General features: G+C 42.3%; 1 protein-coding gene across 3 annotated transcripts; it reads right to left on the reverse strand.

Annotated features, from left to right (window-relative positions):
* Positions 1–1,107: 1,107 nt before the first annotated feature.
* LOC117456118 (spindlin-Z) lies at positions 1,108–26,017 on the reverse strand. Of its 3 annotated transcripts, none has more exons than XM_034095868.2 (7): positions 25,896–26,017; positions 17,257–17,347; positions 11,640–11,693; positions 11,354–11,483; positions 3,954–4,071; positions 3,422–3,655; positions 1,108–1,449 (listed from the first exon to the last, which is right to left on the reverse strand). In XM_034095868.2, exons 3-7 carry the CDS (start codon positions 11,651–11,653, stop codon positions 1,250–1,252), a joined length of 696 nt encoding a protein of 231 aa, XP_033951759.1. In that variant the 5' UTR covers positions 11,654–11,693; positions 17,257–17,347; positions 25,896–26,017; the 3' UTR covers positions 1,108–1,249. The 3 variants fall into 3 exon arrangements, with proteins under 3 accessions (XP_033951759.1, XP_033951757.1, XP_033951758.1); XM_034095866.2 differs by having other exon boundaries at positions 3,422–3,658; XM_034095867.2 differs by lacking the exon at positions 17,257–17,347 and having other exon boundaries at positions 3,422–3,658.
* Positions 26,018–27,696: the final 1,679 nt, after the last annotated feature.

Consider the following 27,696-nt stretch of genomic DNA (forward strand, 5'->3'; position numbering starts at 1 on the left):
GTGCACATTGACAAAACACCTCTGAGATATTACCTAAGAAAAAACGGTGCCAAAAGAAGACAAAGCACACCATGTCAGGGTTTCCATCAATAATAACTAGGGCTGTCAGTCGATTAAAAATATTTAATCGCGATTAATAGCATGATTGTCCATAGTTAATTAGATTAATCGCACATTTTTTATCTGTTCTAAATGTACCTTCGAGGAATATCTTTCAAGTTTCTAATACTCTTATCAACATATGAGTGGACAAATATGCTTTATGCTAATGTTTATTATCATTTGAACAATAACAAATATTCTCATGAATATTAAACACAACAACCTCTGAACATTACAAATATGTGCCTCAATTCAACCTGGAACCTCTCATACAATAATACAATACAGTGTGTGTGTGTGTGTGTGTGTGTGTGTGTGTGTGTGTGTGTGTGTGTGTGTGTGTGTGTGTGTGTGTGTGTGTGTGTGTGTGTGTGTGTGTGATGGATCGTTGGAGCTATGTGCAACTCAAGGCATATGCTCGAACAGGAGCTGCCTGGACGCTGCAATCATGTTGTGCACTCTCCGTGCTGAGTGTGCTGACTTCTCCTACAATGTCTCGCTGTCTGCTTCCTGCATCAAGTCAAGTGCTCGGCGCAGTTGTGGCGAAATGTCGCTCCTCTGTTTTCATTGAAACAGCTCCTTATATCCGTTAGCGCAGCTAGCTAGCAGCAGATGCTAACAACAACACGTAAGGTGTGCCTCGCTCGTGCCACACAGACACACACCCTCCCGGTCCTCCCGATGGCCAGTCGGTGCCTGCCGGTGAGCGTGGAAGTGTGGTCTGCCACAAGCGGGCGGCAGGAGCGGAGCTGTCAGCATCAGCTTGCAGATGGTATTTTAAACTCCATGCGCTCTGAAACTACGGGGAGGCCGAGGACAAAAATACACATGCGTTAATCGCGTTAAAATAATTAGTGGCGTTAATCTATTTTTGCGTTAATGCGTTATTAACGCGTTAACTTGACAGCCCTAATAATAACACATTATTAACATACATTTAAAACATACAAATCAAAGGAAACAAGGCAGTGGGCCAACAGCAACACTGAAATGAACTGACGGACAGATATTTGACTCTCCTTTATTCCCCTGCCTTCATCTCAAACAGGCTGAAGGCTTCTCCTCTGTTCTGAACCTCAGGGAGTGAAGCTCGGCTCCTCACACTTCATCCATTTTGGAATTAAAATGACGAGATGCCTGCAAAGTCTTACGAAGTTTTGAGCAGGTCGTAAACGTAGATAAGGAAGTCGTCATTAAACTTGATGAAGTAGACGGAGGGCTTGGCCTCCACCTGGTGGATGACCATGCCGGTCCGCTTGCCTCCGTCCTCCCTGGCATACTCCACCTGTTTCCCCACCAGGCTCTCCTCCACCTCCCCAGGCTCCCGCTCCGAGGGGGCGCTGTCGCCTGCAGGCCCACACACACATTATTCATATTAACATCATCTCGCATGCTTCTGACTCTCCATGTGAAACTGGACAGATTAAAGCTTTCTGACTGAATTGATATTTCTATGCCATCTTACTTCTAAACTAAAACTAAAATGTAAACATACCATTTAAATAGATTATGTGAATGCATTAAATTGGCATAACCATTTTTAAGTTCATAATATAAAATAATACACATAGAATTATTATTTTTTACCACAGCACGCCTGCCTTTTAAAAGGAAGAAAGTAACTAAGTAGATTTACTCAAGTACTGCACTTAAAGGTGGGGTATGTAATTTTGGAGAAACCAGCTCGAGTGCGCTAGAATTTGAAAGTACACAACCGGAAAAAATCTGCGTCTGCCATCCAGTTACTTTAGCCGGGCCGGCTAAAATGATTGGTCTGGCTTTTTACAGCGCTACGGCTTCCAGAGATGACATTTTTTTATGCATTTATCGTCAAAGCATTTAATATATTCATTGCTATCGGGATGTTGAGAGCATTCCATGGAATATAACAAAAAGTGTTTCTGAAATAAATTACATACCCCACCTTTAAGTAAAACATTGTCATATTTGTACTTTACTTTTTTCTTATTACTCACTACATTGATTTTACAGATTAAGTTACTTGTTCATTTGCAGATTTAGATTATCAATACAAAAAGTAAATCAACTAATACATAATCAATCATATATCATAATTAGTTAAGCTGCCCAGAAATATATAAAGTAATTCAAAGGGTTAGGTTTAGCGTTAATGCGTCAATAATTACAACTAGGGCTGTCAGTCGATTAAAATAGTTAATCGCGATTAATCGCACATTTTTTATCTGTTCTAAATGTACCTTAGAGGAATATTTTTCAAGTTTTTAATACTCTTATCAACATATGCGTGGACAAATATGCTTTATACGTTTGTTTATTATCATTTGAACAATGACAAATATCCTCATGAATATTAAACACACACCCTCTGAACATTACAAATATGTGCCTCAATTCAACCTGGAACCTCTCTCATACAATACAGTGTGTGTGTGTGTGTGTGTGTGTGTGTGTGTGTGTGTGTGTGTGTGTGTGTGTGTGTGTGTGTGTGTGTGTGTGTGTGTGTGTGTGTGCTGGAGCTATGTGCAGCTCAAGGCATATGCTCGAACGGGACTGCCTGGATGCTGCAATCATGTTGTGCACTATCCGTGCTGAGTGTGCTGACTTCTCCTACAATGTCCCGCTCTCTGCTTCCTGCATCAAGTCAAGTGCTCGGCGCAGTTGTCGGCGAAATGTCGCTCCTCTGTTTTCATTGAAACAGCTCCTTATATCCGTTAGCGCAGCTAGCTAGCACCAGATGCTAACAACAACACGTAAGGTGTGCCTCGCTCGCGCCACGCACACACACACACCCTCCCGGTCCTCCAGATGGCCAGTCGGTGCCTGCCGGTGAGCGTGGAAGTGTGGTCTGCCACAAGCGGGCAGCAGGAGCGGGGCTGTCAGCATCAGCTTGTAGACGGTATTTTAAACTCGATGCTCTGAAACTACGGGGCGGCCGAGGAAAAAAAATACACATGCGTTAATCGCCTTAAAAATAATTAGTGGCGTTAATTTTTTTTAACGCGTTAACTTGACAGCCCTAATTATAACGCAATCATTTAAAACTTTAATGGGCTTTTGTGAATATTTACATATATACCTTTACTTTTGGTACGTTAAGTATATTTTGATGCACAATTTTGTATTTTAGTTAAGTAACATTTTAAATGCATTACTTCTACTTGTAGCAGAGTACTTTTACACTGTAGTATTACTACTTTTACTTAAGTAAATCATCTGAGTATTTCTTCCACCTCTGAGGAATACTCATTCAGATATTATCCAATGCTCAGGACAGGTGAAGGGCCCTGCTCTCTAAATCTCCACCTCAAACTGTGTAGAAGCAGCTTAGTGAACTCACTGGAGTCAGGCATGATGCGGAGGTCTCCCTCTTTGTAGTCCTCCAGCAGCTGGTACATGTAGAGGACTGGGTCCTTCTCGTAGGTGATGTAGAACCAGGTGGTTTTGATGGGGGCCCGGGCCAGCACCATCCCCCTCCACTCCTCCTTTGGCCCCTCCTCGGTCTCGAACATGTGCTCTACAGCTCTCCCAATCATGGTGTCCGCCAGGCTGCCGCCTGAGGCACGGGGCTTAGCTGCTGGGAGAACGGGAGCCGCTGTGACAAATGTCTGCACTTTCCCTTTAGTCGCCTCACTGCTGACTAAGTAGGCAAAGTGAATAAAGCCCCCCCCCCCCACCAAGAAGGACTTGAAAACAAAATGACTGGATGTGACCTGTCCGGCTCAGCTTGTCATTCAGCTTCACACTTTCATCATGCTAAGCTGGATGCCAATAAGTATATCCATAAGCAGTGGGCAATTATTGCTATATGTGAAGTGAAAAGACTGATTATAGCTAAACTAGCACACTAACTGAGCAGCTCGGGGTCTTACCTAGTCTGTCGGGGAGCACCTCCAGGCCCTGAACCCTCTCGTCTTTATGGAGCTCCAGACCATACACACAGTCGAAACCATCGTACTTTATCAGGAAGAGAGACGGGTTCACTGGCACCTGATGGACATACATTCAAATAATTAGTTCCTTGTCCCTGAGCTTCTTTCCACACACCCTAGATCCTTTAGGTTAGTGTCTTTGCGTCAGCAGTGATACACACTTTAAGGGTTTGGAAGCAGGTAGTCATTTTAAAGCTTCCATTACCAAATAAAGCTTTGAATGTCATATTGATCGTCATATTTTATGACGTCATCACCCTACATTACATTTATCTTTATCAATAAATGTGGACTTGTATCTCACACCGTATGTCCCTATACTGTGTTCATGTGTGCACCAAAGCAGCTTCCATGCATAGCCGTGGGAACCAGGGGTCGGTCCCTGTACAACTTTAAACACCCATATGAAAAAGATCGGTTTACATTTTAATAACCAAATAAGTATGTGAACATAACCAATAACCCATAGCCAATAACAAATACATGTAACTTATTTGATTGTTGTTCATTCATATCTTATTAACATTTATTTATGCATATTTTTTAATCGCTCCAGTTTTAAATATATTTTTGGTTTACTGTCCTATAGTATACACTGAAATGATTTCAAACCTGTCTTTATTCATCCTAATAATTATAAAGGTGTGCCTTGTGGAAATATTTGTTTAGCCTACAAACCGTTTGAGTTAGTTCACTTTAGTCTAAGTTATCTCAGAGTCCAACTTGGCGACTTTCTCGCTAAATCGGGCGACTTTCCAACCCCTCCGGCGACTAGCGACAAATCCAGCTACTTTTTCTGGTGTTATTGGAGACTTTTCTGGTGTTTGGAGAATCTGACGTGATAGCATGTAATCGTTACGCAGTTACTTTCCTCAACGAGCAGCGGGTGCTGAGCCCCTCCACCGTCCCAAAGCACTCACAGGCAGCCTCGCTAGACAGCTGCACTCGAGCATAGAGGTGGCAAAGTGACCCAAAAGAGACACACTACGCGTCCAGACTGAATATTAATCGCGCATGCGCAAAGCCATTGCTGATCCCGCCCTGGCTTGCAGTGTGTCTCTTTTGGCTCACTGTGCCAGTCCCAAGCCCAGATAAAGAAGGAAGGTAGCAATTCCATCCAACATAACAATTATTTTTGATTAAATGTGACTAATGGGGATGTTGGCTTATCAGGCGCCCGCAGCTCAGTGTGCGAGGGAGGGTGCACCGGTACCGGCGCTGTTGTTATTAGCATCGGGTGCTAGCTGCTTTAACGGATATAAGAAGATGTTTCTACAATGATGTGGAGGGAGAGTCCTCTCCAGTCAGACTGAGAGGCTGATAACTTCAGCTCAGTGAGGTGAAGGACTCTGAGGGTTTATATAGTTCACTTTAGTCCAGTGTTTCTCAAACTTTTTCATACCAAGGACCACTTAACCAATAAAAAAACACTCGCGGACCACCTAACTCCACCAATATCCCAAAACTAGGGGGGGGGGGGGGGGGCAGCCTGTCTGTGCACACGGAGACCGACTCTGTCGTCCGGTGATCTAACCGCCTTCTGGAAAAGCTTCACAAGTACGTCGGTATGCAAATGCGCTTTGTGACACAAGTGACGGTATGCATTTCAGATTACGCACATAACCTGCGTACCAGTTATGTGCACCCCTGTACCAGAGCCATATTATTAGTATTATATGGCTCTGCCCTGTACTACAGCAAGAGTATTCTCCGTCGGGACTTCCTGCAACAACACCACGCCGTTATCAAAGATGTTCTATTTGGAAGACGATCACTACGTGACAAAAGTTTTCAAAACCGTGGCTACTGAAATCAATCTTACTAACTGCTGTCTGTGCAATTTACTCTGCGAGTTGGCAGACTTTATTTTGCTTACTTTAACATCATGTCTCATGGTGGGGCTAAGCTATTTCTTGGTATGGGTGTAGCCTACCCCATTCATACCCTGGCGCTGCCACTGGTGGCATGTATGGGGCGGGCCATTCTGCACATGCGTTAAATGCGTTAAATATTTTAACGCAATTCATTAAAAGAATTAATTACCGCCGTTAACGCGACAATTTTGACAGCACTACCCAAAACACATCGTTTTTCTAGAACAGATTATAAATCACCTGAAAATTGTACAAACAAGTGGCAACATGTGTGACGAAGGTGTTGCCCTGGGCTTTATCATGCAATAGAAAGTGAAACTTAAGCTCGCTCCATTGCGGAGATATTCCCGCGAGAGTGCGGAAAACTTAAATGTATTTATTTATTTAAAATGTGAAATGTTACCAATATACTCACGGGCCACTAGGGGGCGCTCACGGACCACCAGTGGTCCGCAGACCACACTTTGAGAAGCACTGCTTTAGTCTCACCCCCTAATCCCACCAGGAGCGTCTGCGCTGCGGTGTTTTTAGCAATCGCGGCCACTCTAGTCAATGGGTGCTATTCCACCAGACCCGCTGCGGCTCGAAGCGTCCCAGAAGCTCCTCGCCGCAAGGAATTTCTAAAATATAGGATGAATCCTATTTTTGGCGCAGCGCAGGCAGGAAGTGGAACGTTCATCCGGCCCAGGCCCATCCCCCAAATAAACTTGTGTTTAAATCAACAACAACTGCGAGGCTGCACACACGACGCTCCGCTTCCGCAACGTTTTGAAACGCGCCTGGTGGGTTATGACGCAGGAGGAGGTCGCAGCGCGGGGCAGCGCAGATGCTTCCGGTGGGATCAGGGGGTAAGTTATCTCAGTGGGTCTCAAACGTTTGATCACAATTTATGTAAACACATATTTCCAAGGCACTCCTTTATAATTATTGGGACAAACAGGTTTGAAATCATTTCAATGTATAATAGGACAGTAAACCAGACATATCGTTTTAAACTGGAGAGATAAAAAAATATGCATGAATAAATAAATGTTAATAGGTCAAATAAAATATGAAAGAACAACAAAAATTAAATAAGTTACATGTATTTGTTATTGGCTATGGTAGGTTGTTGGTTATGTTCACATACTTATTTGATTATTAAAATGTAAACCGATCTTTTTCATATGGGTGTTTAGAGTTGTACCCCCTAGATCTAGTAGTAATTCTGCTCAAAGTGCACCAGATTGAAGCATTTTACTTTAAAATGTTCAAACCCCCTAGAGGATGTGACGTCCATCCCCCATTCTATTGTGTATTCCTTGGATACTCTATAGCAGGGGTGGGGAACCTTTTTCCTCTCAAGGGCCATTTCAATTTTTACAACATCCTCCGAGGGCCGTACAAATGATTGACCTCTGCTTAAAAAAACTAAAATCACAGCCCATTCATTTGGCCTTTCTTTCATGCTGTGCAAAGAAAAAGCAACCTCTGAATCCAGATATCTCACCATGACTCTTACCATGTACCATCCTTGGCTGAGACTGAGATTGATATTGGAAAGTGGATAAGATTGTTGATGATGTTGGAAATTGTTGATGATATTGGTGATGTTGTTAATGATGTCAGGAATCATGTCTTGAATGTTGTTGTATTATTGTTGTATTGTTTTAAGTGTCGGACCCCAGGAAGAGTAGCTTTTGTCAAGAGTAAAAGCTACTGGGGATCCTTAATAAACATAAAGATATGGACACAAGATGTGTGCAAATGTATTTAGTTTCCTATCCATGTGAACATGATTTAAGTGTGGGGGGGGGGGGGACCTAACCTCCTCTAGGGGGCATGCTCCCCGGGAATATATATTTTTAAATGTTGAAGTTAAAAGCATCAATCTGGTGTGAGAGCAACATTAGGAGATCTATGGATACATCTCTCAACACCGAACTGTAAGCAGATTTTCTTTTTCTTTATGAATATTTTACAAATCACTCCCCTTTTAAACTATATTCTTGTTTATTTAACAACTTTTTTTTACTGTCATATAGTATTTTATACCAGTTTTTCCTTTATTCTCTTGTTTTTTTATAACTATAATCAGCCTACCCTCTTCCCACATGTTTGATTGTCATTAAAAAAAATATATATATATATTAAAAAAAAAAAAATTATTTTATTTTTAATGAACAAGGTAAATATTATATAATTGGTATCAGTAAAATGTATAATCTATGATCGATTCTCAACGTGCGGTAGCTGTTAATGCTTTCGTTTCAGTGATCAACCCTACAGTGTTTGACGCCTGTCCTTTCTGTGAACAGAGGGAAACCATGTTTCATTGCTTTACAGCAGAGGTGCCCAGTACGTCGACCGCGCGGGCAATGCTGGTAGATCGCAAGTCATTCATAAAAAAAAATAATCCAGCTCCGTTAAAATAGACAAAACAGGTTTTGATCCCTCCTCCCTTGGCCTGCCTGCCACTGACTTCAGGAGTTTACTTGATTGACAGAAAAAGCGACCTATTGCTTTCCGGTCTGTTAACCCAAAGCGATACAAAATCAGTCAAGTGCCGGGAAAACTCAAATTAAGTTAAAGAGACAAACAAGAGACAAACAACAAAATGAGTGCGGGACCGAGCCAGAAGCTAAAGACAAACCACTTCCACCAGAATGGGGGGAAGAATGTTTTGTTGTGATGTCACATTCAAAGGTTATTTGCCTTATTTGTAAAGCAAGCGTCGCTCTGCCAAAGAAAGGTAACGTGGAGAGGCATCATCGGAGTGTTCACAAGGCATAGCAGCGACTTCCCTCCGAGTAGCGAGTTGAGAAAGGTCATGTATTATTGCTACACAAACATTATCTCTTATCTCATTATTATGTCTTAGTGTCGCCAACTCGTTTCTAACATGCAAAAAGACAAACAAATGCGTCTGTGGTCGGTGTATTTTTGATCTTTCCAATCGAGACGAGATCACGCTCCCCCGTCTGTGTGCGAGGGGGCGGGGCAGTTTACACACACGCAGCTGCTACATGCAGCAACACACACACGGCTGGGATGTCGGAGAGAAGCGCTCCAAGGTGTGGTTAAATGTTACGCGTCTTGAGGTGGACGATGCTCCTTGCCAAGAGAGTTCAGCATGTGAGGGCGGTAACACGAGCAATTTGTCTAAACATTTAGCAAAAAGTGCTCCACATGCAGACGGAGGAGTGCACCGGGTTCCACTGTCTTTCTAGCAGCTCTGTAGCCCCCTCCACGAGTAACGTTTCCACGTCAGGTGTTCTGTATGCTAGCAGCAACACACGGAGTTAACCCAATGATACAAACATAATGATTAGAGGAAACTGAGTTATTTATTTTGTTAAAGTTTCAGCTATTCTGTTTACAGTTCTGTCATCACATTATTTAATACGATTTGTTAAAACATTGTTGTTTCTTTTGATGTGAAATATTATTTATTTAATTTAAATAAAAAGCAATGTTAGTTTTGTAAACAATTTGTTAAGTTAATTTAATAATATATGTATTTTTGAATCAAGTATTCATCTTTATTGTCTTCATTGTTAGTTTCCACATGCCTAAAACAACCTCAAGCTACATCTAAAAGTTGATGGCTAAATAAGAGCGCTTGAGAAATTGTGCAAGGCATACAGTAACGGAGCGTCCACACTACAGCTTCAAAAAAAAAAAATATATATATAAACTCCCCAAACAGGCGAAAACCTACCCGTTTCCCCCACTGTCTCTGCCACCTCCCTCCATGCTGGTTCCTCCGGTTTGTGTCCCGGTAGGTGAAGAGGGTCTGGTCATACAAAACCGGGTGATTCGCTACGGCGATAGTTAGTTTCTCCTCCGACTTTTTTTGAAATATAGAAATGAACGGCGGGATATCTCTCCCAGCTTAGACGCGGTTTGATTGGCCACGGCTTGAGCTGTCAGATTTTCAGAAACGGGATTTGATTGGCTGGCGCTGGCTACTCGGGCGTCTCCGGCGGAGACGGACCGCTATGCTACCCACAATTCAGTTCGGCGAAAAAGCGAGGCAACGTGACCCCATTGAAAGTGAATGGGCAGATTGGAGTTGTCGACGCTGTAGTGTGGACGGGCCGTAATAGTCCGAATAGTTGATTAATCGATAGATTAATCGATTATCAAATGAGTCGTTTGTTGCAGCCCTATTGTAGTTATCCCATGTATAAATAAAACGTGTTATTCAGCTCCTTGCAATTTGGGATTTTATTTTTGGTTGGTAGACCTCGGTGAGCTGGTCATTTCAAAAGTAGCTCACCAGCCAAAAAGGTGTGGGCACCCCTGACTTACAGAATGTGGTCGACTCCTTTGTCTTTTTCAGTTACTCAGAAGTTGATTTTCTTGAATGTGTTTTTTTCTAAGTCAATGTTCATTTTGGGTTGGAGGTACAGCCAGAAGCAAAAGTGCAAAAGTCAGCTTTTTAATTTGTTGTTGGGGCAAGCAAAAATGGCCTTCTACCTCAGCAGGAGGAATAAAGTGGAGAAATCAATGGATACCGATGCAGTTTTTATTTTTCAAGCATACGGCAAAAGCAAGACTGAAAACGAACTACAGTTGCTTTTGTTTGACCAAAGAAAATGTGGGAGAATTTGAGGGCATGTGGTTTCTTAAAAATGCGTTGTGTTCTGTGGAGAATGATGATCTTATTTTCAGTTGTTTTCTGAACCGACAATGTGTGTCAATGTGTCTGCTTAGTTTTTTGCTTTGTGAATAAAAGTAGTTTGAAAAATCGAAATCTCTCTCTTTCTCTCACTTTGGCTGTGAGCCTGATAAGCCAACATCCCCCACTTTCATCACTTACAGTACAGGGCGAATGGAAAATGTAACCGGGGTGAAAAGGGTGTTATCTTTACATAATTATGAATGTTGTTACATCAAGGCTGAAAATGTGTTGTTTTTGTATTATCATTCTAAAAAGAGTCCTGTGATTACACAGGAGAGAGGACGCTGGCGTTGCTTGTCCGCCGCTCCCCCACCCACCACCTAAATTATATTTCCATTTAATCTTGTGGACGTGCAGATTCCCTGTCCTCCATCAGGGGGTGCTGCAGCACCCCTACTTCCCACGGCCCTGCTTCCATGTATGTGTAAACCTTCTTTCGATAAAACTGATTTGGATTCTTTTGGACTTTACAACAAATGTGATGATCACCCGAGTCCGTTTTCATTCTGCGCAGCCACCTCTAGAATCTATCCCTACAAATAGTATTTCACCACTGATAGTAGTTAAGCCTAATCTTTATCTGGCACTATGTATTAAAACAGCAAAAATAAACATGCTCACAGCCTGCTTTTATTCTTTATACCTCATTTTACTGTTTGTGACTCAAAGCCTCTTTGGGTATACATTTTTATAGAATTTGTTTAAAATATATTAAGGCTTATAGTCCTGCAGAGGGTGGCCTCTTTCATACACGGGGGTGCTGCTGACACACACGGAGATACACTGGACTCTCTCCTCACCTGGTCCAGCACGGTTCCTTTCCACATCACATGCCCCCCCCCTTCCTTCCACACGTGCTGGATCCTGCAGCCCACGATGTTACGCTGCATCAGGACCTTGGAGTTGGGACTCAAACGGCTCTCGTGATTCCTTCAGGGACAAATGGAACAAACATTCAACACTGCTCTGTCATGTTTACTGTTCCCACTGAGTTGCATCTGTTGAACTCCATCATTTGGGAACAGACACATTATTTCAGATTACTAGTTTGAGTCTAATTAGTGTTACAGAAATATCTTAACTTACTTATGGGGACTCATTGGGGATAATTCATCATATTATCAGAAACACCTGCATGCCCTGAGGAGAAAAATCAATCACAGCACATTTACCAAACACTGTTCAAAGTGACAACTTCCTGCTGTCTGTTGAAAGTTAAGTTAGAGTCATGCTGTCAAGCAGTTGTGAGCACAGGCGGAGATTAAACTGTATATGGACGACGTGTTCATTGACACTCAAACATCCACATTTTTGGGAAATATCAAAAACCGTGAACACACTGTCTGTGTAAAAATCAACCCAAAAGACAGCAGTGCACACTGTTCAAACGCGGGCAGGGTGAGAGGTGTGTGCATGGAGCAATAGAGTGGCATAGAGTCAGCATTTTACCACTTCCCGGTACCTTGTTTCAAAATCTAAGTTTTTCCCAAACCTTTTTTGGTTGTTAGCCTGAAACAAAGTCTGTGGTAATCACAAGCTGAAGAGATTTTGTTCTACGACATAAAATACAGAGATTATTTTCAGCCATAACCCATGAAACAATTAAGAATCCCAAAGCTTTTTGTAGAGGGAGCTTGCCATGCTAACTTCTGGGTCGGCCTACAACAGGGGTCACCAACTACATTTGTCCAAGGGCCAAAATTAATCCAAGAGACGCTTTCGGGGGCCAGAGATTGTTTTATACATATATATATATATATAGATCATAATAAATTATATATATAGATGACTTCATATTACATACCAAGGTTCATGTGATGTGTACAAATACAAATTGGGCATTCAAACTTTTCACACACACACACACACACACACACACACACACACACACACACACACACACACACACACACACACACACACACACACACACACACACACACACACACACACACACACACACACACACACACACACACACACACACACACACACACACACACACACACACACACACACACACACACACACACACACACACACACACACACACACACACACACACACACAGGTATTTCCAGTTACTTTTACATTCAGTATAAAATCACAGACACACATTACAAAGTCTCATCTGATTACAAAGTCTCATCTGTACAGGACGGTAAAATAATCACAGGCACACATATAAATAAATCTATGTATGACAAAGTCTTATCTGGCAAACACATGTTTATAGCTACTGTAAATGTCTCCGTTGTGGGAGGAATAAATGATTAATTTAATCATCTACACATGTAATCTCACTTTACACACCAACATAACGTTAACACAGAGTAAACGTTTGCTAATGGAGTCTATTTTGTCCCAAGAAAAAGTTCATGACTATCGATAAAAAAAATATATCAATAAACCTATTGTTCATTTTCGCAGTATTCCCCACACATTGCCAGTACACTATTACTGTAATATTTACACTTACCCATGTCCAAATGGATCCATGTTGTTGTCTTTGTATTCTTCTTATTCAGAAGAGTCGAAGACTTCACGTTCTGAGGCTACTGTAAAGTTTTTTTTTTTTAGCCATTTTTTTTTTTTAGCCATTTTCTCTGTCTCTCTCTCTCTCTCCACACAGACGTAAACTGATGGGAGACACGTGGTTTATGTTTTTTTTACTTGGTGGGTAGTTCCTTAGTGATTTCTCGATGTCCATTGGTCATTTCAGACCATGATGGCTGCCGGCCGAGATTTCCTTGACGGACACACGAATCCACCAATCCCACACAGTGTCAATCTGCTTTGAGTGGCCATATTGGCTGCTGTGCCCTGGTTACAGTCTCACAGGAGGTACCGCTGGAAAGCTATACCCTTCCAGCGATTCCGCGGATATCTGAATCATATTTCTACTCCTTATAATCGAAAATATATGATTAATTACGTAAGTTATGCGCACCTGGACGCGCCGGCGCGTCCACCGACTCCAGAGGGTTAATATGTTCACTTTATTGAAAAAAGTATTTTTTTTTTAATAAGCCTGTATCTGGGGTAATAAAACTGAAAGCAGTCCTGATTGGCAGGGAAAGGAATTCACTTTTGTATTAATACCTTGTCCTGATTGGTGGGAAACGGTTGCAGGATATAAGGATGTGCTTTGCCATGCAGGCACGCAAAAATGTCACTGTCAAAGAGCCTCAAGCGTAAAGTTGAAGTGGAAAACCGCAGTTTTAATGAAGAATGGACAGATAAACACGCATTCATCATGCCATCGTTCAGTAAGGCTGAACCTGTTTGCCTTATCTGCAATGAAATGGTCGCTATTCCAAAAGAGTACAATCTCAGGCGTCATCATTTAACAGTCGTATCCTGAGAAGTCCGAGGCCCGTCGCATTAAAATGTCCACCTTGAAAGCTGGATATGCCCGTGCCACCGGAATTATTACCCGGACTTCAACAGAGCAAGAGAGGGCAACAAGTGCGTCTCTTCAGGCTGTGTGGGTTCTGACAAAAAATAATAAAGCATTTGCCACGTCAGAAGTTTTTAAGGAGTGCATGGTGGCAGTTTTGGAGGAACTCGCCACCGACAAATCCATGGATAGGAAGTGAAGCAAGTACCGCTCTCTGCTTCGACTACCGCCCGCCGGGTTCATGTGTTGGCGGAGGATGTTCAGCGACTTGTACTTGATGAGGTCAAGAAAGCTGAACATATATCTGTGGCTATTGACGAATCCACTGACACCACTGATATATCACAGCTATCCGTCTTTGTCAGATACTTTGATGGAAAAGATTTGAAAGAAGAGCTGTTGGCTTTGATTCCACTGGAAGGTAATACCACTGGGGAAATCATCTTTGAGAAAGTGGAGGAGCTATTTAAAAAACATGGCCTGTTATTACAGAAAGTCAACTTAATTGTGACAGATGGTGCTCCTGCCATGGTCGGCAAAAACAGGGGTATGGTGAGCAGATTTAAAAATGTTGCTCCAAAGACAAATGCCCTTCACTGTGTGATCCACCGAAGCGTGCTGTGCGCCAAGCTAAGCGGGGATTTGAAAGATGTCATGGACAAAACAATGAAAATAATTAACTTCATAAGAGGGAATTCAAGTACCCAACATCGCCTCTTCTGCAAATTCGTGCTGGAATCGGATGCTACCCACGATGACCTCTTACTCCACAATGACGTGCGCTGGCTGAGCAAAGGTAAAGCCTTGGAGCGTTTCATTGAACTCAGGGATCAAGTTGTGGAGTTTGTCAAACAAAGTAAATCCAAAGGAGCAGCTGACTACCTGTGCATCATGCAAGACAAAACATACATGAGCAACGTCGCATTTTTAGCAGACATATTTTCACATTTGAATGCACTCAATCTGCAAATACAAGGCAAAGAAAAATCCGTGGTGAATTTGGTGGAAAAACTTGATGCCTTTCGGAGGAAACTGGATCTGTTCAGCACAGATTTGATATCAGGAAACTGGATCTGTTCAGCACAGATTTGATATCAGGAAACTGGATCTGTTCAGCACAGATTTGATATCAGGAAACTGGATCTGTTCAGCACAGATTTGATATCAGGAAACTGGATCTGTTCAGCACAGATTTGATATCAGGAAACTGGATCTGTTCAACACAGATTTGATATCAGGAAACTGGATCTGTTCAGCACAGATTTGATATCAGGAAACTGGATCTGTTCAGCACAGATTTGATATCAGGGAAACTGGATCTGTTCAACACAGATTTGATATCAGGGAAACTGCTGCACTTCAACACACTGAAGACAGTGGGGGAGAGCAACGTCACTCGTAATATGAAGCAATTCATGACACAGCTGAGGGAAAACTTCTCTACAAGATTTGATGACTTTGCCATAACCAGAGATGTCCTCGAATGTGTGCGTGACCCATTCTCGATCAGCCTAGTCGGAGAATTCTCCGCTAATGCGAAGAAGCTGCTGCAGTTGGATGAAGCGGCGATTCAGATTCAACTCATTGACATGCAGGCCTCCAGCGAGATGCAAGCTGCTCTCCGGGGTGCTGAAAGCTTGAGCACTTTTTGGGTGTCTTGTCCCCAAGACTATGGGACACTGAAGACGCTGGCTATGTATGTGCTCACCATGTTTGGGTCAACATACACATGTGAATCTGGGTTCTCAAAAATGAACAGTATCAAAACAAATGAAAGGAACCGACTGTCTCACCAGTCGCTGGAGGACTGCTTGCGTATAAGCCTAACAGCTGTCAAGCCCGACATTAAGAGGTTGGTATCAGAGGGGAAATGTAACTTCTCGCATTAAACCACCAGTTGTGAGTTATTCAGCCATAGTATGTCTATTTTATTCAGGCTAGTGTAGCCTAGACATTGTTAAATGGAGACTTGCCGCTTTATTTTTGAGGTTCTGTTCGACTGGTAACATATTTAAGACGTGTCTGTCGTTTAAATGTGCCGTGTTCGCGCAAGTGTGCTATCGGCCTGTGTTTATTTATGTTCAAGTAATGTTACTGTGTTGGAGTTTTAGTTGTTTAAAAGTGAACAAATAAAAGAAAACAAAATGTAAAATGACAGCTATACGTTTGTAGTCCCCTTTCTTGAATAAAGATTTTGAACAAGCTGCATTCTATTAATCAAAGACGAGATTGGTTGTATTTTCACCTGTAGGTAACTGCACAACCCGAGAAGCAATCACAGACTCATGCATCGGGCTGGCCAGGCTACTCCCGAATAATAAGCTGACAGATATATTTATAACACTTACTTGCAGTTCGAACTGGGTCGGTAAATTCCGTTTCAAAACCGAATGGGAAAAAATAGAAACCGGTGTTGTTTTTTTGTTTTTACGTTTTGGTTTTAAAAAATAGCAAAACAATAAAACAACACTGGTTTTAATTTTTTCTTATTCGGTTTTGAAACGGAAAAACCAAAGAACGAACGGATTAAACATAAACTTCTCCTCATAGTTTTAGAAATAATTTTTTTATAAAAGCAATCATCATCTTTTTTTTTTATATATATATATATATATATATATATAATTATTTATTTATGGATTATTATCACCTAATAATCCATAAAAGCTTAGAATCTTCACGCTAACGAAGGATCACTTCTAGGCTACTGTCCCGCAGCTCCTGCTCGTTGGACTGTCTGTCTGTCGGGGCTACTGTCGGTGCATAAAGCAGGCTCTTCACAACGAAGGAACACTTCTTCTTCAGGGCAGGGAAGGCTACACTGTCTACTGTCCCGCAGCTGCTGCCTCTCTGTTGGACTCCGGTACTGCACACTACTCACGAGACGTTGTAAAAAAAAAAATAGTGGGGGGAAAAACGCACTAACATCACCACCGGCGGGCCGGATGAGAATGTCTGGCGGGCCGGATGTGGCCCGCGGGCCGCCAGTTGATGGTCACTGGCCTACAACAATACTTCATCACGGCACCACTATCTGGGGCATTTAACTTGGTTTCAGCAGCCAACGCAAATCGTATATGTTGTTGTGTCCTTAACCTCTGCCTCCTCTCGGTCTGCCTCCCCACATGATGATTACCCATCTTTGATAACAGAGATCACAGCCGTAGTGAATACACTAAATCTCTGCAGGTTCATTTTAATACAAATGCCCTAAATCCAACAGAAAGACCACATTCATTCAGTGTGTGTGAGTTATGTGTTGGTGTTATGACTGTGTGTTCTGGCAGTGGGATGACCTCTGACCTGCATCAGCTGTGTCCCGGAGAGCTCTTCATTCATCAGGAGGCAGCAGGCAGCCCGACACACAGCTACAACACACACCTGTCCGCTCACACTGCAGGAGGGGAACACACACATCTCCTGTGAGGTACAACAAAATGACTACTGGCCAAAAGACATCCCCTCTACTGATGTCTGCTGGTGAAAATCAGGAACAACAACAACATCAACAGTAATTAAAACTGCAGTCGCACTTGTGCGCGCAGTGATGAGCGGCCCTCGCGTCCGTACGCCTGTCGGGGAGGGCAGCCGGTCGTCCCGGCGTCAAGCAGACGCGCGCGAGTCCTGGGAAATGAGCCGTTTCTCATTTCTATAATTTTCGCATCCCAGACTCCCAGGTCCTCCGGCAGCGACCCGGAAACGGATATCGGCGCGCCGTCTCGAAGGAAAACAAATGTCTCTAAAGGCTCGTCGAGGATCGATTATCGAGGAGGCTGTCAGGAGGAGCCGTAACCGAGGATACACTGATTTAGAGGAGAGAGGAGTCTCTCTGGAGGAGCTATAACCGAGGGTACACTGATTTAGAGGAGAGAGGAGAGAGGAGTCTCTCTGGAGGAGCTATGACCGAGGGTACATTGATTTAGAGGAGAGAGGAGTCTCTCTGGATTTAGAGGAGAGAGGAGTCTCTCTGGAGGAGCCGTAACCGAGGATACACTGATTTAGAGGAGAGAGGAGTCTCTCTGGATTTAGAGGAGAGAGGAGTGTCTCTGGAGGAGCTATGACCGAGGGTACACTGAAGTATTCTCCGGAGATTAATTTCAGCCAACAGTGATGTTTAAAAGAGGCGTGACGCATGGCTGGACTTCAGTCAACGAGGCACAGCTCTGCAAACTGTTCCCGTTGTGATTATAAGTTATTTGAGATGATCAAATGTGCATCAGACTTTCTGCCCTTTACTGTTTGTTTACTCACTAATCACATGTCCCCTGGATGTTAGGCTATTTCTTTGCATACAACTGGTTTCATTCAGACACGATGTTTACAGTGAGAACAGCAGTAATATATGTAACAGGCCTACATTACACACTTTATTTGTATGCTTTAGTAGATATCTACAAGTAAACAGTAGATATCTTTCATGAAACCATATAGTGCTTCACATAATAAAATATACAAGGGCTGTAGCCTGATATACATGATATGCTTTAGGAGCTGTATGTGTGTGTTGTACAGTCAGTAGGTGTGTGTTGTGGAGTGTATAGGTGTCTGTTGTAATTGATTTTGCCGCCAGCAGAGCCGGTGTGTGTGTGGGTTAGGGGTAACCCCCTAATTAAAAAAAATGTATAGGCCACGCCCACATTCTGCATTTGTTGCAACACTTTAAATCTCAGTTCGTAGTCACCCCCAGAGTATGTGTAAAAAAAAAAAAAACATTCGTCCAACCGTTCTTGAGTTATAAATTGGTGGTGTTTTTGGCGCTCCCTATTGTCCAAAATGAAAATTCTTTGGTGTGCCTATTCCCGAAGACAGACTGAACCTATCCACCAAAATATGTGATGTTTGGATACATTGTTAATGAGTTATGAGTATTTCTTTCTAAGCCCCGCCTTTTTGCGAGTACGTTTTGATTAATGGCGGCAATATGTATCGTCTGAACTAGGGTTGCCAGAAACTGACCATGATCAAAATCGATTATTCGGCAGCCCTGGCGAATAATAATCGATTATTCGGTCTTTCTCTGTAACCTCAAATGCGAACGCATTGTTGAGGTTGAGTTGTGATAGACCAACGTCTTTTCGCAGAGCTTGCATTTAACTTCCTTTGGACTTGTATGTTCTTAGTAGTTCCACGAGGAGGAACTCTTTTTACCTGCCGCTTTGTTCATCTTTAGTCGCACGTGTGAGGGAGAGGGGGGGTGGGGGTGGGGTCGGTGTGTAGCGTGCTGCAGCAGCAGTCTGCTCGGCAGGCTTCCTCCAAGTTTACAGTAAAACAAACTGGTGGTGTGACCAATGGCCATTTACAATTATTAATACTATTACTATTATTAGCATATATATATGTATATATATTTTGGTTGAAACTAAGCCAGAAAAAAAACAAAACATAAATAATAAAAAAAAAAAATAAAAATAATGAAAAAATATATATAAATAAATCGATTTTTAAAAATAATATTCGATTATGGAGACTGTAACGAATATTCGAATAATCGCTGGCATCCCTAATATAAATACGCCATTTTCCTGGAGGTGCAAATATCCTGGAAGTGGAAATATAAACAGCTAGCTAACGTAGCCAGGCAGAGCGCACTAGGTTTTTTTTCTGAATTAACGACCGAAGAAATCGCTGCATGTCTTCGGATTACATCTCTGGACTTGAGGGGTGTGCTCTAGGTCGTTACCAGCGTAAACTAGAGCTGTGTGGGTTGTCGGATTGCCCTTACAGACTGCCTGCAAAAACGACAGTGGCCTTCGTCGATTTTGGCTGCATCTACGTCTAATTTCTGGAAACACCAGGTGAATTCTTTCACACACACATACGGGTATTGGGCCGAGCGCGACACCATACTTCCGGTTAGTGTTGCACGGTGTACCGATACTTGAAAGGTACCGCGATACCCTGCCGTTAAAAACGGTACGATTCCTCCGTTTCATTAGTATCGGTACTTTAAGAATGACGGGGAAAAGTACTCCAGTGAAAAAGCGCCGTTTTAATAAGAGCCGTGTGTGTTCAATGCTCTGCTTCCACTCCCTGCAGCCGTGCCTGCAGTCCCGCTCCTCTCAAGCACGTTCTAAGTCCCTCCCCTCTCTCGTGCACGCGGCCACGCGCTAGCTGCCAGAGCATGTGAGAAAACGAGAAGCATGGCTGCATGTGAGAGTGCAACTGCCGCTGCGCTTCGGCTTGTTGACAAAAAAGACGCCAGAAGTCTATGAACGGGCCGTTCAGGTGTTCAGAGCAGAGCTCCCTGTCGGAGCGGCAGAGCGTGATGTGCACTGAAAAGTTTTTCTGTCGCAATATTATCGTTGAGCAAACGTAACTAGCAAACTAGCATCACTATCTGCTAACGTTAGCTTTAGCCTTCGTTTTCTATTAGTTTTTTTCATAGGCTATAAACGGAGGTGGTATAAGTATATATCTTGTACTTGAGTAAAAGTAGAAGTACCCAGGTCTTGTACTTGAGTTAAAGTAGAAGTACCAGAATGTAGGAACAATCCTGCAATCAAAATGTTCCTCAAATAAAAGTACAAAAGTATTATCATCAAAATATAGTTAAAGTAGCGACAGTAAAAGTAGAAGCACCAGAGTGTAGGAATAGTCTGTTACAGTAAAAGTACTGCATTCAAAATGTTCCTCAACTAAAAGTATTAAAGTAGCGACAGTAAAAGTAGTCATTGTGCAGATTGGTCCATTTCAGAATAATATATGATATGTTTTATAATGATTGATCATGAAAGTGTTCTCAAAGCTGGTGAAGGTGCAGCTAGTCTGAAGTACTTTGTATACTGCAGGGTAGCTGGTGGAGGTGCAGCTAGTCTGAAGTACTTTGTAGACTGCAGGGTAGCTGGTGGAGGTGCAGCTAGTCTGAAGTACTTTGTAGACTGCAGGGTAGCTGGTGGATTTACTCCAGGTGGAACTAAAGTCTGATTTAAGTGTTGATTATATTTCACATCATTCATCCACATCCGTGAAGTAACTAAAGGTATTAATACATGTAGTGGAGTAAAGGTACACCATGTACCTCTGAACTGTAGTAGAGTACACAGTAGCAAAAGAAACATTGAAATACTTAAATAAAGTACAAGTATCTCAAAATTGTACCCAAGTAGTACTTGAGTTTATGAACTTAGTTACTTTACACCAGTGGCTATAAAGATAGAAAGACTAAGCACAGAGGCATGAAAATACATTTTCAAAATGCTCAACAGTGCTGCCAAAATGTTAAACTCACTGCTACACAATTAAAATAAATGCTTTTATATATATTTATATTAGATGTGACTCTTTGGCATTTCTGTTCTTAGTAACACTGCTGCTTTAGTTGTTCTGACTGCTAAAATCATCTGTTATTCCTAATTTTAAAGCCGATATTCCGTGTTTCCCTTTTTTTAAGAAAAGTATCGAAAAAGAATCGGAATCGCAATTCTTGACTTGGTATCGGTATCGAAACCAAAATGTTGGTATCGTGACAACACTACTTCCGGTATCCGCCGTTTTACGCGAGGTGCAAGCAGCCGTACACCGTCTAGGTCAGGGGTCGGCAACAGGCGGACCATGGTCTGGATCCGGACCCAGACGCCGACCTATACGGACCCGGAGCTATAATCAATACATTAATAGGGGATTTTTCGGCTCCTCCCGCTTTTTTAACGCTGATTTGGGTGAGGGGGGGGGGAGTCCGTCAGTCTGACTGACTTACAACTTCTCACTTCAAAAAAGAAGAAGAAATATAGACCGCAAAAATAATTAAACAAGTGAGTACCTGTTTTTCCTGGCCAAGGACAGGTTCCTTGAACACAACACGAGCGTAACGTGTCTTCACGTGGTATGTCTCGTCTGAAAGGAGTGCTGACAGAGAGCACCGGAACACCGCTCCAGCCCTTAAAATCTTGCAATACCCATAAGGAGCCGTACACATGCCAAGTGTTTGCGTGGCTGTGTCTTTAGTTGTAAGCACAGTGGCGATCTGTTGTTGTTAGCATCTGGTTAGCTAGCTATGCTAACACATTTAAAGAGCTCTTCTACAACCAGGTGGAAGAGAGCTCTCTCCTGAGAGGCTCAAATAACCTCAGCTCAGTGAGGTTAAGGCACACCTTGATATGATCATTATAGTTATTAATGAGACTAAATGAAAAACAGGTATAAAATACTATATGACAGTAACAAAAAAGTTGTTAAAAATAACAAGAATAGAGTTTAAAAGGGGAGTGATTTGTAAAATATCTAAAAAGAAAAATATGCTTACAGTTCTGTTTCATATGGGTGTTGAGAGATGTATCCATAGATCTCTTCATGTTGCTCTCAAAGAGCACCAGATTGATGCTTTTAACTTCAATATTAAAAATCTTCCCGGGGGAACATGCCCCCGGACCCCCCTAAAGGAGGTTAGGTCCCCCCCCCCCACTTAAATCATGTTCACATGGATAGGATACTAAATACATTTGCACACATCTTGTGTCCATATCTTTCTGTGTTGGTGGTCATGCCACACCGTGCACATGCATGCATGCGTGAGTCATGGTGAGATATCTGGATTAAGAGGTTGCTTTTTCTTTGCACAGCATGAAAGAAAGGCCAAATGAATGGGCTGTGATTTTAGTTTTTTTAAGCAGAGGTTGCGTTCAATAATTTGTACGACCCTCGGAGGATGTTGTAAAAATGTAAAGGAAAAAGGTTCCCCCCCCCCCCTTGCTGTAAATAATAATAAAACCCCTTGATTTTTAACTTAACATCTCTGTCTCCTATTGATCTGAGTATATTATAAAGAATAGCCAGTTAATTGAAGCATTATAGCAGATGAAGATGGTATATTACGCTGTTTTTTTCTGCTTCGAATAGTTCTCTCTTTTTTCCCCATACCTGTGTTTGCATCACTGTAACCAATGAGCACCTGCATGTGTATGAGAATGGCCCTGACTCCATGTCAGCCCAGATTTACAAACTCCTGGCAGGACAAGCTCCAGCTCAATTCTCACACTGAATCAAAAAAGTGAGTGAGGGACTGCAATATAAGAGGGAAAGAAAGAGAAACTTTAAAACTGTTCAATTGTTATGATGTGTAAAGACTGATATTGTTCTATAATCGTCTGAAACTGTTAAGTCATGATGTGAAACGGTTAACAAAGAAAAAGAGACTCTCAAGCTGCTGCAACACTTTATTTTATTTATCTAAAATTAAGCACTTTTAAGATGCACATATTTTCAAAAGCTATTTTATTTATTTTCTATATTTTATTTGTAAATGCAGCCCGAGAGGAACATTACACATAGCCACAGTATTTTACTATCTGTATAGTTCAATGTTAATTGACAATAAATATTGTTGTTTTTGAATTGTACTTTCTTTATTTGATTGGCAGTCAGTTGTTGATTACATGCAGACGTTGATAAAGCTACCGGTCACTTCAATATATATCACACTAATTCATGAAGCAAGTTAGACATTTTGATGTTCCGGACCTTTGCATGGGGAGATTCTCTAACTGGACCTCGTTGAATTTTAGTTGAAGACCCCTGGTCTAGGTGTTGCTAAGCTTCCTGTACTAAATATCATAGTCTATTGCCTTAATCAATATCAAGTAGGGGTGAAACGGTACACTTACCGAAATTATTCGGTATGGGCCCTTCGGTTCGAATATAACGTTAAACGTAAAACATTGAGAATGCGAAGAACTTCTTGGAAGTAATCTCAGGTGCTGCGTCGCAGCATTCAGAGTAATTTGCTCACATTGGGTTCAACGCGTCACAGAGCGAGCAAGTCATTTCATTGGACGAGAGGCAAACTATGAGAGCTGGTCAGAGGGATGCGTTCAAATGTAGTCAGTAGTTTGAGGAACTGTGGAAATGGCAAACGCACATAAAGTTGAGCTCGAAAATCCTCCAGCATCATTGAAGTCTCTGGTTTGGGAACATTTTGGTTTCGCAGTTACGTACAAGGATGACGGACAAAGACAGGTGGACCGAACCAAAGCTGTTTCTCGGCATTGTTCAACTAACATTGGTTACGCGGCAATACATCAAACTTTCACACTCATTTGAAAAGGCATCACCCGAACGTGAATATCACCGGTACCAAAAGAAAAAAAGTGCAAACCCAACTCCCGCTAGCATTTAAGCCTCCACCACTCGCAAAGAGTTCAGACCGAGCCAAAGCTATTACAAACGCCAAATATCCTTATGCTGCCATGTTAGCAAAGCGCTACCTGGCTGTGTCTGCTACCTATGTCCCTAGAGAGGGTGTTCTCCACAGCAGGAGACATTGTTAGTGCCAGCAGATCTGCCCTTTCAGCAAGCAATGTGGACAAGTTCATCTTTCTTTAAACAACATGAAAACACAATGACAAGCAAGTCCTGATGTCAAACTGGCTGCTTAGGTACTAGTACAGTACAGTTAAAATACAGATTATTTCAGTTCATCGACATGCTGCACCTTAAAGGTGGGGTAGGTAAGTTTGAGAAACCGGCTCGAGATACACTTGTTGTTATATCCCATGGAATGCTCTTAACGTCCCGATAGCAATGAATATCTGAAGTGCTTTGACAAAAAATCCATAAAAAAACATCATCTGTGGAAGCCGTGGTGCTGTAAAAAGCACGACCAATCATCTGAGCCGGCTAAAGTAACTGGATGGCCTACCTGCCTGTCAGCCTTCCATCTGTGCACAAACTTATCTCGTGCCCTCATTGGTCATGTGCGTGTTCGTGTGTGTTGGAGGAGGGGCTCTGTAAGGAAGTGTCAGATTTTTTCCGGCTGTGTATTTTCAAATTCTAGCGCACTCGAGCTGGTTTCTCCAACATTACCTACCCCACCTTTAATGTTTATTTTATTATATTTTGTATTTATTTGAATGAATATTCACAGTTTAATAATAATTACAAAAAAACAAAACATATTTTATGTTTTGTGATAATTTTTTCTGCTGTACCGAAAACGTACCGAACCGAACCGTGACCTAAAAACCGAGGTACGTACTGAACCGAAATGTTTGTGAACCGTTACACCCCTAATATCTAGTCAACTCTAAAATACCACATATATGCATTGGCATGATAATATTATTGTGACAAGTGGGGTATTCACCTGGTGTTTCCAGAAATTAGACGTAGATGCTGCCAAAATCGACGAAGGCCACTGTCGTTTTTCCATACATCTGCAGGCAGTCTGTAAGGGCAATCCGACAACCCACACAGCTCTAGTTTACGCTGGTAACGACCTAGAGCACACCCCTCAAGTCCAGAGATGTAATCCGAAGACATGCAGCGATTTCTTCGGTCGTTAATTCAGAAAAAAAAAACTAGTGCGCTCTGCCTGGCTACGTTAGCTAGCTGTTTATATTTGCACTTCCAGGATATTTGCACCTCCAGGAAAATGGCATATTTATATATATATATATATATATGGCGCGTGTTGCATTGTGGGTAGCTCGTGACGTCACTGTGTGTGAAAGAATACCCCACTTGTCACAATAATATTATCATGCCATTGCATATATGTGGCATTTTAGAGTTGACTAGATATTGATTAAGGCAATATACTCTGATATTCAGTACAGGAAGCTTAGCAACACCTCGACGGTGTATGGCTGCTTGCACCTCGCGTAAAACGGCGGATACCGGAAGTACGGTGTCGCGCTCGGCCCAATACCCGTATGTGTGTGTGAAAGAATACTGTACAGGCCCAGGGGGTTAAGGGATAGTGGACAACCGAGGGACTATCCAACAGCATTTCTGCGGGAAAGGCAGAGGTCTCCCCGGCAGAGAGACAGCAGATCAGGCTCGGTCTCTCGCTGTCTGAGGCGAGCTGCCTCCCCCGCCCCCACCCACCAGACCAACCGTCGGCGGGAGACCGCCACCGACCAAACGAGCGCTCAGTGTGTCGCCTGTGGCTGTTCACCAGAGAGCGGACTGCTAGCTAACAGACAGGTGCATGTTTGTTTCTGTCTTACCGTTATTATTTTTTTTTAAATGGAGGTCTCAGCAGCACACTGCGGCAGGTTCTCTCCTGCTGTCTGTCCACAGAGCCCGTTTGACTTCAGGAACCAGCAGAGACGCCACAGCCATGATATCACCACAGAGAGTTAAGATACACACAACACATATCCGGTTGAGTCTTTCACAATAAAAGCGCTAGTGACTAAGGCAATGATAAGGTAAACATTAATATGAAGTGTTTAGCCTAGTTTAGGCGCACAAAGCCTGAGAACAGGGTAAAGCTAGCTTTGTTGTTCAACCCTAGTATCTGGTGGAATTTGTCAGTTAAAAAAGCTGCATAAAAAGATAATTATACAATTTTATGATTTGACAGACTGCGATTTCACACATTCCCAACATGGATTAACACAGGTGATAATCATACTCAGTATTCAAATAGCTGTTGGAGGCTATTCCTTGGATAACTATATTTATATTTAATTAATGTATGACTAATACAAGTTATTTAATAATTTTGTTATGTAAACTGATGCTTTTTGTGAAATTAAATGTCACATTGCATTGCCAACTTTCCAAAAGCAGAATCTACATAGGTAATAATAAATAAATATGGGAGAATACGTATTTAATGACACATTCAAAACAAACCCTGAACATAATCAGAATAAATATGGAAGGCATGGGAAAGACTTTGGTTATTCTGTGAAGTCAAACACTGAGCTTTTATTTCTTGTTCACTTCCAGTCGTATTGCTGCGATATGACACTCCTCACTCTCTCTCCCCGCCCCTCCTCTGACAAATAGTGCAACCGAGAGGATGAAACAGTGCTCTGTTTGTCCCTGCTTACATGTTCCGCCTGCTGTTGAATGCGACAGTGGATGAGACAGAGAGAGAGACAGGCAGACAGACACAGAGTTAGAGAGAAGGACAGAGAGAGAGAGACAGGCAGACAGACACACAGTTAGAGAGAAGGACAGAGAGAGAGAGAGAGAGAGAGAGAGAGAGAGAGAGAGAGCAAGAGAGAGAGAGAGAGAGAGAGAGAGAGCGAGAGAGAGAGAGAGAGAGAGAGAGAGAGAGAGAGAAAGAGAGAGAGGCAGACAGACACACAGTTAGAGAGAAGGACAGAGAGAGAGAGAGCGAGAGAGAGCGAGAGAGAGAGAGAGAGAGAGAGAGAGGCAGACAGACACACAGTTAGAGAGAAGGACAGGCAGACAGACACAGAGTTAGAGAGAAGGACAGAGAGAGAGAGACAGGCAGACAGACACACAGTTAGAGAGAAGGACAGAGAGAGAGCGAGAGAGAGAGAGAGAGAGAGAGAGAGAGAGAGAGAGAGAGAGAGAGAGAGAGAGGCAGACAGACACACAGTTAGAGAGAAGGACAGGCAGACAGAGAGACATATACATTAAAATGGCACAAAGTCAGATGTTACCATTCAGCCACCGGGATCAGTATGGGACCATAACCATAATCTTTGATCCAGATATGTGCGGCAACTAACTTGTTAAAACTTTATTAACAAAAAAACACTGTGAAAAGGTTTAACTTCTAAAACCAAAACACAGACAACACTCAATGGAGTATTTAGATTGTACCCTGAAGCACGCTCTGCTTCCTCGTCTTTTTTTACAAAAAAATTGGACATAATTTACAGATCAAGAAAATAATATCGCCAGTATAATAATAAATCAAGTTATAATCGTGGTCAATTAATTAATTCTCTAAACTAGATTCAATCTGACTTCTATTTGCAACCAGTGGAGTGAACCTACGCTCGCCACAAAAAAGAATGCAAGTTTAAAAAATATGTAATAATC

This window comes from Pseudochaenichthys georgianus, chromosome 12, assembly GCF_902827115.2.
Source record: "Pseudochaenichthys georgianus chromosome 12, fPseGeo1.2, whole genome shotgun sequence".
In the NCBI taxonomy this organism is placed as follows: domain Eukaryota; kingdom Metazoa; phylum Chordata; class Actinopteri; order Perciformes; family Channichthyidae; genus Pseudochaenichthys; species Pseudochaenichthys georgianus.